The sequence below is a fragment of the Nerophis lumbriciformis genome, linkage group LG21 (assembly GCF_033978685.3).
Source record: "Nerophis lumbriciformis linkage group LG21, RoL_Nlum_v2.1, whole genome shotgun sequence".
In the NCBI taxonomy this organism is placed as follows: domain Eukaryota; kingdom Metazoa; phylum Chordata; class Actinopteri; order Syngnathiformes; family Syngnathidae; genus Nerophis; species Nerophis lumbriciformis.
Window position 1 is genome coordinate 19,401,355 of NC_084568.2, and position 13,917 is coordinate 19,415,271.

The 13,917-nt window shown below is 41.6% G+C and overlaps 1 protein-coding gene across 2 annotated transcripts in view; it reads left to right on the plus strand.

Annotated features, from left to right (window-relative positions):
* Positions 1-13,332, plus strand: part of mcm3ap (minichromosome maintenance complex component 3 associated protein) — a 38,648-nt gene extending 25,316 nt beyond the window's left edge. For both annotated transcript variants that reach the window (XM_061982766.2, XM_061982765.2), the window contains 7 exons: positions 834-931; positions 2,324-2,705; positions 5,118-5,408; positions 5,489-5,615; positions 7,864-8,049; positions 9,634-9,784; positions 12,783-13,332. In XM_061982766.2, the coding sequence (XP_061838750.1) occupies positions 834-931; positions 2,324-2,705; positions 5,118-5,408; positions 5,489-5,615; positions 7,864-8,049; positions 9,634-9,784; positions 12,783-12,947 (1,400 nt within the window). In that variant the 3' untranslated portion in view covers positions 12,948-13,332. The remainder of the gene's footprint in view (positions 1-833; positions 932-2,323; positions 2,706-5,117; positions 5,409-5,488; positions 5,616-7,863; positions 8,050-9,633; positions 9,785-12,782) is intronic.
* Positions 13,333-13,917: the final 585 nt, after the last annotated feature.

Consider the following 13,917-nt stretch of genomic DNA (forward strand, 5'->3'; position numbering starts at 1 on the left):
GCTCAGGCCCAGCGAAGCCGGCAGCGTTTCTGGGTGTTGTTGATCAATGGCTTTCGCTTTGCGCTTACAGATGTAGTGACGAACTGTAGTTACTGACAGTGGTTTACTGAAGTGTTCCTGAGCCCATGTGGTGATATCCTTTACACACTGATGTCGGTTTTTGATGCAGTATTGCCTGAGAGATTGAAGTTCACGGCCTTGCCGCTTACGTGCAGTGATTTCTCCAGATTCTCTGTACCTTTTTGATGATATTACGGACCGTAGATGATGAAATCCCTAAATTCCTTGCAATAGCTCGTTGATAAATGTTGTTCTTAAACTGTTGGACAATTTGTTCACACATTTGTTCACGAAGTAGTGACCCTCGCTCCATCCTTGTTTGTGAATGACTGAGCATTTCGTGGAAGCTGCTTTTATACCCAATCATGGCACCCACCTTTTCCCAATTAGCCTGTTCACCTGTGGGATGTTCCAAATACGTGTTTGATGAGCATTCCTCAACTTTCTCATTATTTTTTGCCACTTGTGCCAGCTTTTTTTTAGACATGTTGCAGGCATCAAATTCCAAATTAGCTAATATTTGCAAAAAATAACAGTTTTCCATTTCGAACATTTAATATCTTGTCTTTGCAGTCTATTCAATTGAATATAAGTTGAAAAGGATTTGGGAAACTTTGTATTCTGTTTTTATTTACGATTTACACAGTGTGCCAACTTCACTGGTTTTGGGGTTTGTAAAATGTGTGGTGCTTATTTATTATTGCAGATCATTTGGTGGAATGCTGATGTTTGACTCGAAATGGTTTTGTCCTCTTCTTCTTTGCGTCCAACAGAACTGATGCTGCCTTCACTAGTGAAGGATGGTTTTATATCGGAATACAAATTGTTGTTCATACCAGAAACCACAAATGATATGCAGGGAGCCAAACAGGTAATATACAACATGTACACATTTCTCATACTCTACATGCATTTTGACCCTTGAATATTTTTGTATTTTTCATTTATTTTATTGTAACTAATGAAAATGTATAAAATCCGGATTGCACGGAATTCCTGGAACTTTACATTTGCGGACATAGTTAACTCAGGACTTCAGAGTGCACATAAGCGAACACGTGTGTGGCGGGGAATACATAATGTTATACCAATATTACCAACAATCGCCATTGCAATTCGCGTTTAATTGGCCAGAGGGATAAGGACAATGGGCGATTAAGGATTTTTTTTAACCCATGATCGTATGTTGATATTGTGAGTTGGTTGACATAAACAAAACCAACTTCAGTAATTTTTTGTCTGTACCGTGAAAGCACCGTTGTGTAAAAATGTAACCAGGGGGAAATAAAACAAGCTAACAGTTTTAATCTGAGTGAAGTGAAGACGCGAATACTCCATCAGTGTAAAACGCACATGTCAAACTCAAGGCCCGGGGGCCAGATCCGGCCCGACACGTCATTTAATGTGGCCCGCGAAATCCTGGGAACAATGTGGATACTTCATATTTCTTGCTAAATGTTGTATTTGTTTCCATTTTGACAGAAAAAAATGTATGTAATACATGAAATTTCATATGTTTTAAACTTTTATTTATATATATATATAATATATATATAATATATATTTCAATTGTTATTGGTGTGAATCTTTGGGCACCTCACCATTCGATGCCGATTTTTGGGGTGAGGATTTGATTCATAATCGATACTCAATACAACACGATTCTCGATTCAAACTGATTTTTGCAATGTATTATTTGATTCATAATCGATACTCAATACAACACGATTCTCGATTCAAACTGATTTTTGCAATGCATTATTTGGTATAATAATAATACTATAACAAAACGTCTTACAGGTTACAAAACCTCCTTTTTGTTGCTGACGTATGACACATACGTGCACCAAGTAAGCAAAGAGATGGCCTAAAAAATGTTTTGGTTTTTTTTGGCCAAAAAAATTTGATTTAGGAAAATTACTGAAAAAATCTGGATTCAAATGTGATAAAAAATTTTTAGCACCCCTACTTATTATATACCGTTTAAATTTGTAAAAATAACAAATACTGAAATATCTGCTTGTCACCTTGGCTTACGATTTCAAAGCAAGTTATCCATCAATTTGTACGTACAAAAATCAAATAACCAAATGCATAGGCTATAATATATAATGAGGCTATTATACTTTTATATTCTTACATTCACTGTTACAAGCAGCCCTCTGAGGGCAGCCATGACTGCAATGTGGCCCTCGATGAAAACAATTTTGACACTCTTGGTGTAGAACATTCTTTAATATGTCTTCCGCTCTGCTGTTTTTAGCTAAACTCCGCTATACGCTGGCTGCTGTCTCGTGCGCCGCCATCCATCCCGCTCTGCTGCCAGACTCTGATGCATCTCGTCGAGGCCAGCTTGAGTCATGAGTTCAGTCGTAGGGTTTCTGCCGCGTGGGCCGCTACAGGGCTCTCTCCTCAGGATCCCGCTCCCGTCGTCGAGCTGTACAACGCCGTCATCCGTCACATCGCGGACAAAGTGTCTTCCGAGGAGCTCTCTGGAATCGCGTGGCCTCCTGGAGAGTTCTCCCTGCCTGACACCAGAGAGTTTGTTCCTCATCTGGGCTGGAACAGCGGCCCACACCTGGCCTGGTTACGCAGACTCATCCTCAGCCTGCAGCTGCCACAGTGGAGGCAACTTTCTACCACAGGTCAGTGAGCAGTAATTGTTGTAATTTATGGGTTATATAGTTCATGTGTGATGATCATTCATAATTTGCATGCTTGATTTAATTGCTGATAAATTAATCTATTATTATTTATAGTTAAAAAGAGTTAAAAGGGAATTGATTTGATTTATACATTTGATATTGATTATTTGAGAAACATTGAATTGAGTTGTTTTCTACTTCATAGCCTAACAAAGGGTTAACTAAAATACTGCATGTTCCACAATTCATTGCGGCAAACCAGGTGTTAGAAAGACCAGGAGCAGGTGCATTGTGGTTGATGAGATTGAGCCTACGGGTGAATGAATGAACGACAGATAACAAGATAAAAGGATCGTTTTGTACCGTTTTGGATGCCCATTTATTTCTTATATAAAGTACAACTTTATTACACATTTCCGACATCCTGTCCAATACTTTGATCGTAGTTAATCTACAGTAATTCCTATACAGCACATACCCCTCAATACAGTGTTACCTCGGTTTTTCATTAGTAACCCCTTCCAAGAAGTCTGACGAAAACCAAATTGTACACAAACTGACGCAAAAAATCCCCCATTAATTTGTTCCAGATATCCAAAAACACAAACAAATGTAACTGAGAAAAAGTATGGTTTTACATTCAGAAAACATGAAATACTGTACACATAAATGAGGAAAAACATTTTTTAGATTTATTGAAGATTTGATAAGCCAAGAGGGTTATTTTAAGGTTGCACAAAAATTTGTGCCATGGTCTTGCATTACATCATTCAAGAGTCAGCAGGTATGACGATAATAAGAATAAGATCAATAAGAAGATTTTTACAGAACAAGATCGTAAGAGGAGAATAATAATCCACACCAAGAGTATGTGTAGATCAGGGGTCTCAAAGTCACGGACTACTGGTCATTTGCAGCCCGCTGGCTCATAATTTGTGGCCCTCCCCTTTACGTCATTGGTATAACTGCAGCCTACACACCCTGGGCAGCTAGTAGTTAAATATAGTGGTACCTTAAAGGGGAACTGCACTTTTTTGGGAATTCTGCCTAACCTTCCCAATCATTATGAAAGACAAGAAGACTACCGTATGTATTTTTTTAATTATCCTAACTCGTAAATAAGTCTGCTTACAATGGAGCCAATGGGAGGTCCTATATTCCGCTTACAAAACCCAATAAATAACCATCCAAAAAGCACCAACAATACTCCATTTACATCTAGATCATCACAAAATGCCTCTTACCTTGATAGTAGAAGGATGAGGACTTAATCTGACATGTTGGTAGACTTATTCATCTAAAATGAGAATATAGATTCTATCAGTCAGCATCCTAATGACAGCAGACCTTGTACAGTAAGTGATGTTTTATTATGTTTGTTGGCTCTCATGAAGTCTGCAGTGAGTAACAATCAGTGATGTTAGGGAAAAAAGCAAACGGTGTGATTTGTTTTTGAAATTAATGTGCCTCAAATGAGCAAAATACGAAAATATTACATCTTATTATAAGTGTGCCTGTTACTACATTACATATATACTTACATTATGTATATAAAACCTCAATGCAGGTGTTTAGATGTTTTTTTAAGGGCTTTATAAGCAGAATAGAGCGGCTCCTATGGGCTCCATTGTAAGCGGACTTAGTCGCATTTTTTACTATTTAGAATGCTTAAAAAATGCAGTTCCCCTTTGCAGTAATTTGAGATACGAGCTGCCTGTCTGCTTTTTGTTATGCTTCATATTGAGAGCATACCTTGAGTTACGAGCGTTTTTGCTCTGTCGTTAGCGCAATAGAGAGTTTATATATTGTTCGGAGTCATTTACACTAGAAACAAACATATAATTTTTCCGGCAGCAGAACGCTCAGAGAGCGACATGCTGCCCTCCAACTATCAGAACTAAGAAAGTTAATGTGAAGGAGGAGAAGCGGACAACCGAATGAAAAACAAACCATTAAAAATATGTCCTACCTGTTAGCAGCCGACCCAGCGAATCAGTTTGCATCACACATGCTGCAGCGAGCCTCCAAGCATGCAACCACAAACGAAAAACATAACCATGCCCTACAAAGTCTGGCGCGTTCTCTCTCGATTGTCCCTCTGTTCTTGTGCTTCTGTCCTCATTGCTGCCCCTCCCTGATGGAGTTGTTTGGATGTTGTCCACTGAAACCTAAAGTTAGCCTAAGCGTGTGTTTTGTACACAACCCACCTTCGTCCACTCTCACTTCGTCTTGTTCCTGGCACCTCTTCTCACCATCGAAACCAAAAAAGATAAAAGACAGGGTGTACTCATTGTGTTTTGTCCTTGAACAGAACAAAGTGAATAGAGTGAGACTCCCTGTATATTCCATATTGCTTTAAGGTGGAAAATATTCCCCTAACATCACTTTAACCATTTTTCTGCTTCTATCTAGACACATGGTCAGAGTTGTGCTCGGGCATCTATATCTATGCTGCTCAGATCCCAGTGACACGGGGCAATCAGCCCCTTATCATGTCGCGTCTGGAAAGCCTACTGGAGCGTGTCAGACGAAAAGAGCACCACAGAAAAAGAAGCGCTCTCAAAAAGACTTTGGGCTTCTGGAATGAGGACCACAACACTGAGTGCTCTGCATACAGTCAGATCCCTTGGGTCGATGTGCTGTTCATCTGCATTGACCACAAGCTGAAAGACTGGCAGGTTCCCGGACCACCTGTCTGTGAAGGTAGGGGCATTATTGGCAGTATTTCACCTGTTGTTAATATTATATGATCTTAACATGAAGCATTTGTCCTTTTATTTAAGATGCTGTGACAGACGATGGGGAGATTCTGGTTTACTATCTCAGAGAGTCATTAAAGGGCTTCCAACCACCTGAGGAGTGGATTAAGGCTGTCAGACTGAGCCACAGAGTGAAACAGCAGGATGATGGGTACGTACTTTTGTATCATGGGCTTGAATGAAGTAATCATTGCTACTGATTAGCATTAGCGATTCTACAGACCAATTTCAACACCTCCTCATTAGAATCAAAACTAAATTACCGTATTTTCCGCACTATAAGGCGCACCGGATTATTAGCCGCACCTTCTATGAATTACATATTTCATAATTTTGTCCACCAATAAGCCGCCCCGGACTATAAGCCGCGCCTACGCTGCGCTAAAGTGAATGTCAAAAAAACGCTGCGCTAAAGTGAATGTCAAAAAAACAGTCAGATAGTTCAGTCAAACTTTAATAATATATTGAAAACCAGCGTTCTAACAACTCTGTCCCAAAATGTACGCAAATGTGCAATCACAAACATAGTAAAATTCAAAATGGTGTAGAGCAATAAATAGCAACATAATGTTGCTCGAACGTTAATGTCACAACACACAAAATAAACATAGCGCTCACCTTCTGAAGTTATTCTTCATTCGTAAATCCTTCGAATTCTTCGTCTTCGGTGTCCGAATTGAAAAGTTGCGCAAGCGTGGGATCCAAAAATGGCCGGCTCCGCCTCGTCGAAGTCATCGGATTCAGTGTCGCTGTTGTTGTGCAGCAGTTCTGTGAATCCTGCCTTCCGGAAAGCTCGGACCACAGTTGTGACCGAAACTATCTGCCCAGGCATTTACGATCCACTGGCAGATGTTGGCGTATGTCGACCGGCGCTATCTGCCCGTCTTAGTGAAGGTGTGTTCGCCTTCGGAGCTGTGTGAAAAAAGCCACCCGGCCTCTTCGCGTAAACTTCCCTTAACCACTCGCTCATCTTTTCTTCATCCATCCATCCCTTCGAGTTAGCTTTTATGATGACGCCGGCTGGAAAGGTCTCTTTTGGCAAGGTCTTCCTTTTGAATATCACCATGGGAGGAAGTTAGCATGGCAAGCTAGAACCACAGTGAAGGATGACTTCTCATTCCCTGTGGTGCGAATATTCACCGTACGTGCTCCCGTTCCACAGTGCGGTTCACAGGAATATCAGCTGTGAAATACGGTAGTAATCCGTGTGCGGATGGAGAGATTGCGTCTTTTTATGAACCGGATCGCTTAGTAGGAGCCATTTTGTGGTCTTTACAGATGTAAACAGGAAATGAAACGTACGGTGATATCCGCGCGTTTTTTCTTCTTCTTCCGGGGGCGGGTGGTAGCTTACAGTAGAAGAAGAAGCGCTTCCTGTTCTATGGGGGCGGGTGCTTTCCTTGGCGGTTGCTTGCGTAGAAGAAGAAGCGCTTCCTGTTCTACCGGGAAAAAAGATGGCGGCTGTTTACCGAAGTTGCGAGACCGAAACTTTATGAAAATGAATCGTAATAAAGCGCACCGGGTTATAAGGCGCACTGTCAGCTTTTGAGAAAAATTGTGGTTTTTAGGTGCGCCTTATAGTGCGGAAAATACGGTACAATCAAACAGCTGATGTGCATTACCGTATTTTTCGGACTATAAGGCGCACTTAAAATCCTTGAATTTCCTCAAAAAAAGACACTGCGCTTTAGGTATGTATTGATTCTGGTTGTGCTTACTGACCTCGAACCAATTTATGTGGTCCGCGGTGTAATAAGTGTAACCGGTAGATGGCAGTCACACGAGAGAGGTGTGGACTGCATTAAGCGAGCAAGACCAAAACGTTGAGGTTTCATTGAGAATATAAAACATTACCCACAGCGGTCGACTTTGGTAAGTGTTATTTACCTTAAAAAAATGTATTATTTAATTGTTTATGCTAATCATGCTATGCTGTTTGTTTTGGAAATGACTTGACTAAAACACAAGGAAAGCTCAAACTTGTTGGAGATTTTAGATGCAAGTCGATATCATTCAATACTTGGTTTTTGTTTCTAGCTGATATCAAACCGATATCAATATCGAATTGGAAACGCCCCTTTTCATAATTTCTGACTGCAGTAACTATTATTTGTAACTTCAGCTTTATGTGCAGCTACAGTACATTGTTTCTCTTCTTTATGCACAATCAAATTTATGCATAGAGGCTCAAATATATACAAACGTCCCCCCTAATATTTGGTCAAATGTCTCTTAGCAAATTGCACTTTGACCAGGCGTGGGGTGGTAGCACATAGGTGGGGAAAAACAAACAAAACAATATTGTCAGTGGATAACAACAAGGCTAGCTTTATAGTGCACACCATTACCGTTCTGCTGGAAACAGAATACCTTGTTGACCTTCTCTCTACACCCTGTAGGGCCAGTTCAGCCGCCAGTGCTACGCCCACCAGCTGGCTGTTCAGACAGGGATTGTTCACCAGTCTGGTAGAGCCACTGGAGGCCCAGACAGCACCGCTTGATGCATCCTACACACCCACAAGAGTAGAGGCGCTGAGCCACAGAGTGCTCCACACCTTAGAGGAGGAGAAAACTGAAAGCAAAAGGTACTGATTAGAATTGCCCAGCATGCTGTGCTCATAAGTTGACATACCCTTGCAGGACTTCTGATATCCGGGTCATTTTTCAGAGAATATGAATGACCCTACAATACAGTGTTAATTCCTCACTTAAAGTGTGTGTGAAGAATGCACTACCGACCTGATAAGTTTGAAGAAGAAAGACATGATTCAGTATTATCTGCTCACAGATGCTACCTGGTGCACACTGCAGTTAGTCCTACTCTTTAACGCCTATGTGTCAAAGTCGAGGCTCGTGGGCCAAATGAATTCTCTATGGCCCCCGGGATGATGTTTGATTAGTATTAGAACCGTCCCGCAGACCACAGCCGCCTGCTGCTGTTTTGCACGCACCAATACTTCAAAATGATGTCCCAGGGACCCCATCAAGTCATAAAAATGGGGTACCAGAGTAAATTTTTGGGGTTATATCTCACATTCTATATTGTGTTTTGGAAAAAGGTTGTCATAAACGTTACTTAATTTAAAAAAATTATACAAAAGAAAATACATTTAATGCATATGTAAATGTATTCAGTTATAAACATTCATTCACTTTCTTCATGGATCTAAACTTTACCGCTGCTTGTATTTTTTTCTATATTTTTATTGTAATATTTTCAGAATGTCTTTGTTCTATTTTTGGCCAAAGTAAGATAAAAAATTTTTTTTTGAAGTTGTCTTTATTTTTTTGTTTTAATGACATGATTTTAATAGTCCAGCCCGCATGTGCACAGATTTTCCTCCATGCGGCCCCTGAGCTAAAATGAGATTGACACTCCTAATGCTATTGTCATACGCAGTATTCTCACAGTAATGATGGTAAAATGCAACCTTACTTATTGTCCTTTTCATGACCCTGATCAAAAGTTGACACACCCTAAAGGTTTTGGCCTTACAACAAGGTGACACACAAAAGTTCACATGGCCACCAAAGGTAACCATCCTCACCTGTGATCAGCTTTTAATCAGTATGTGTATTTAAGATCAGTAATTTTCTGGGATCCTGACAGTGCTGCTAGAGTCCAAGTCATGGAGAAAGCTAAATAATTATCAAAGAATATGCAAGGAAGAGTAGTTGTATACAAAGTATACTGCAAAAAACAGGACAATTATATAAAAAGGGAATAAAGAATGCTCTTAAAAGGGTCATATTATGATATTTTTTTACATTGAAAACACTTCCTTGTGGTCTACATAACATTATGTAGTTCTTTGGTCAAACTTGTGCATAGATTTTGTTTTAAAAACATCTTCAAGCTGCTTTCTGACAGTCTTTTTTTATATTTCAAAGCCCTCCTCCAGGCCAAAGCCCACTTGGACTGCGTCTCCATGTTGTGGTTTTGAGGGCTTCAATATCAAGTTTATTGTCAGATATAAGTTAGAACTATACGCTTGATGCTGGTTTCTGTTGTATTTATGATTACAAGACCATTAGATAATAAATGTCCTCACCACTAACCAAGGGGGTAAAGAAAAGTGTTGCATCATTATGTATATTCTCTGATGAGCACGATGCACATATCCTAGTATGAAAGAGGTTTTTCTCACCGTATGTCTTATTTTTCACAGGACGACAGAGCAGCTTCAACACTGGCTAGATGGTGATTCTTTAGACAACTGGTGCACGCCACTTCTCCTCCCATCCTCCATCCTGCTCTCCATGCCCACTGCTCTCAAGCAAGGACCCCCAGCCAAACATCGCGATGCCCTTTACACAAAGGTTTGACTTATTCATGGAAAATATTCTATCCTGTTCCAGTATTGATATAGCTGGCAGATAACAGGTTGTCTCCTTGTGTGAGTTTTTACTTCAAAACACAAAAAAACTGGACATACAGAAATAAAGTACCATATTTTTTGGACCGTAAAGCACACTGGATGAAAGGGTCTGTTTTCATACAAAAGGCGCATTAAAGGGGTCATGTTATGATTTATTTTCCTACATTGAAAACACTTCCTTGTGGTCTACATAACATGTAATAGTGGTTCTTTGGTCAAAATGTTGCATAGATTATGTTTTACAGGTTGTTTTCAAGCGTGCATCGTTTATTGAACAGGTGTCAACCTGCAGTCCACATGGGTCGATGTGTGACTGCCATCTACTGGTCACACTTATCATTACACTTTCTACCATATAAAATTGGTTTGAGGTCAGCACAACCAGAATCAGTACATACACAAGGCGCTGATTGTAAGAGACACTGTCGAGAGTGTTTTAATTCCCACCTTTGGAAGAACTTTGAACATGTCACTGAGTCCGAGTGGACCATGTTTTGTGCCTCTGGTTAGTAGTGCCTGTCGTGGTGGTAATCCCAGAACCCCCTGGTGTCTGCAGTCAAGCTATGGGGTCCTTTTGGCTCTTGGGATTTCGGAAGTAGCGGAAAAGTACCAGCAGGCCAAATGGTGTGCGGCTTTGGCGGTCACAGAGGCGAAAACCTAGGCATGGAAGGAGTCCGGGCAAGGCATGGAAACAACTTCCGAATGGCTTCGAAGCGATTCTGGACCAACATCAGCTGCCTCAGCAGAGGGAAGCAGTGTTTGGTGGGGGTGGTGTGCTGCTGACCTCGACTCAGGATGTTGTGGATCGTTGGAGGGAATACTTTAAAGCCTACATCAATCCCACTTCCCATTTCTGGGGCTGAGGTTGCCAAGGTACCGGTAGTTAAAAAGCCCCTCGGTGGTTGAGATCCCCCTGGAGTTCCTTAAGGCTCTGGATGCTGTGGGGCTGTCATGGTTAACAAGACTCTGCAACATTGCGTGGACATTGGGGGCGGTGCCTCTGGATTGGCAGAGTGGTGTGGTGGTTCTTCTCTTTAAGAAGGGGAACCGGAGGGTGTGTTCCAACTGTGTGGGGTCAAACTCCTCAGCCTTCTGTCTAAGGTCCATTCAGGTGTACTGGAGAGGAGGCTACGCTGAATAGTCGAACCTCGGATTCAAGAGGAGCATTGTGGTTTTCGTCTTGTTAGTGGAACTGTGGACCAGCACTATACTCTCGGCAGGGTCCTTGCAGGTGCATGGGAGTTTGCCCAACCAGTCTACATGTGTTTAGTGGACTCGGAGAAGGTATTCAACCGTGTCCCTCAGGAGGTCCTGTGGGGAGTTTTCAGAGTATGGGCCGCCTGATTGAACTTGGTCCACATTGTAAGTAAGTTGGACTCTTTTCCATTGAGGGTTGGACTCTGCCAGGGCTGCCTTTTGTCACCGATTCTGTTCATAACTTTTACGGACAGAATTTGTAGGCGCAGTCAGGGCGTTGAAGATTTCCGGTTTTGTGGCTGCAGGATTAGGTCTCTGCTTTTTGCAGATAATGTGGTCCTGATGGCTTCATCTGGCCAGGATCTTCAGCTCTCACTGGATCGGTTCGCAGCTGAGTGTTAAGCGACTGGGATGAGAATTCCATGTCCGAGTCCATGGTTTTCGCCCGGAAAAGGGTGGGGTGCCATCGCCGGGTTGAAATGCGTCGGAGTGTTGTTTACGAGTGAAGGAAGAGTGGATCGTGAGAACGACAGGCAGAACGGTGTGGCGTTTGCATCGATCCGTCGTGGTGAAGAAGGAGCTGAGCCGGAAGGCAAAGCTCTCAATTTACCGATCTATCTACAGTCCCTTCCTCACCTATGGTTATGAGCGAAAGGACAAGATCACGGGTACAAGCAAAAAATAGTTTCCTCCGTCAGTTAGCGGGGCTCTCCCTTAGAGATAGAATGAGAAGCTTTGTTATTTGGGAGGAGCTCAGAGTAAAGCCGCTGCTCCTCCACATCGAGACGAGCCAGATGGGGTGATTCGAGCATCTGGTCAGGATGCCACCCGAACGCCTCCCTGTGTTTAGTGCACATCCGACCAGTACGAGGCCATGGAGAAGACCCGGGACATGTTGGGAGGACTATGTGTCCCAGCTGACTTGGGAACGCCTCGGGATCCCCCGGAAGGAACTGGACGAAGCGGCTAGGGAGAGGGAAATCTGGGATTCTTTTCTTAGGCTGCTGCCCCAGCGACCTGACCTCGGATAAGCGGAAGAAGATGGATGGATGACGATTTCTGAGAAAATGAAAAGATTTTAAGTTTAACCTTTATAGTCTGAATAATACAGTATGTCACTATAAGTTAGATGAGATACAAAATAACTTCTCTATGACATTCTAACATATAATAAATGCAATGAAAAATGTGCTAGCTCAATGCTCATTTAAATTGGCTATACCAAATATATGCTACTGATTAGCATTAGCGATGTTGCATGGCAATTGCAACACTTCCAAATTTGGTTATAAAACAACGGCAACTATGATGCATGTTACAAACAGCTGATATGTAATAAGTACAATATTACAGTTTAAAGACTGTCGGGCTCAAAAGTCATGACTGGCACAATCCACTTAATGGCAAAGACTACTTCCTGACTACGGCAACACAACTAGGACAAACTTCAATGCGTGCATACTTTTGAAAATGTAAGATATAACAAATACTGTAGTATATAGTCCAGGCTATGTTTGTTTAAGGTAAATAAGCACCTGTTGACAGCATGGAAAAAGCCCTTTTGCACCACATGATGTTCAATATAAACACAAATAAAACATGGCAGTGTCAACACACACATGAACTGATTAGATCACATGACAACAATGACTGGCTTTTCTTGGACAAGTTTGTTTTTCTTACCCATTTTTGTATGTTGTGTTTTTGAAAAAGAACTTACCGTACAGTAAAAATGTTTCCAGGAAGCGTCGACCTTTGTGTCAGCGGTGAAGGAGGAGTGGCCCAGGACTTCGTCATCCCTGACTGAGCGATTGAAGCACCTTCAGCAGCAGGTTCGAGCGAGCCAAGAAGAAGAGTCGGCCTGCAGACTGAAACTGAGCGCAATGATGAGCATTGTTGAAGACTGAGTGAACTATTTACATGAAATATTGTCTAACTTACATATAGTGTGCCATTATTTTTTATGACACTTTAGGTACTGAAAGAGCAGATCTGCTTCTAGCCAAACGTTTGAATCTGTAGTTTTTCTATAATAAAGGAAAGTGACAAACTTCTGCTAATCGTTGATCAAGATGGCTACTGTTGAGGGAGCGTTGGACATCATAGATATAGACGCCACATTGGATGCTGCGGCGCAGAAAATTCGACTGCCATTTTTAACCGGTCATCTATTTGAGCAGCAGAAAGAAGAGTATGCTAGAGCATTGTGCAGAATATTCTTTAACGTCACGCAGGATTACTTAACGACTAGAGTGAACATTGCTATAGGTTGTATTTTGTTTATATGTGTATATGTATATATGTGTATATATATATATATATATATATATATATATATATAATGTGTCTATATATATATATGTGTATGTATATATGTACATATATATATATATATATATATATATGTTTATGTGTATCAGTGCGGTGAGGTTCATGGCTGGTGAGGCACTGACTTCATCACAGTCAGATTTACAAACATATGAACCCTAAAGAGTATCTTATTCACCGTTTGATTGGCAGCAGTTAACGGGTTATGTTTAAAAGCTCATACCAGCATTCTTCCCTGCTTGGCACTCAGCATCGGTCCTCATCCCACTTGCTGGTAGACGGCTGCGTTGACCCTGGATCTCAGGAAACAGAGTGGACCGACACCAGCAGATGACATGGCACCCCAAACCATCACCCAACCATGCAAATTTTGCATTTCCTTTTGAAATCGAGGTCCCAGAGTCTGGAGGAAGACAGGAGAGGCACAGGATCCACGTTGCCTGAAGTCTAGTGTAAAGTTTCCACCATCAGTGATGGTTTGGGGTGCCATGTCATCTGCTGGTGTCGGTCCACTCTGTTTCCTGAGATCCAGGGTCAACGCAGCCGTCT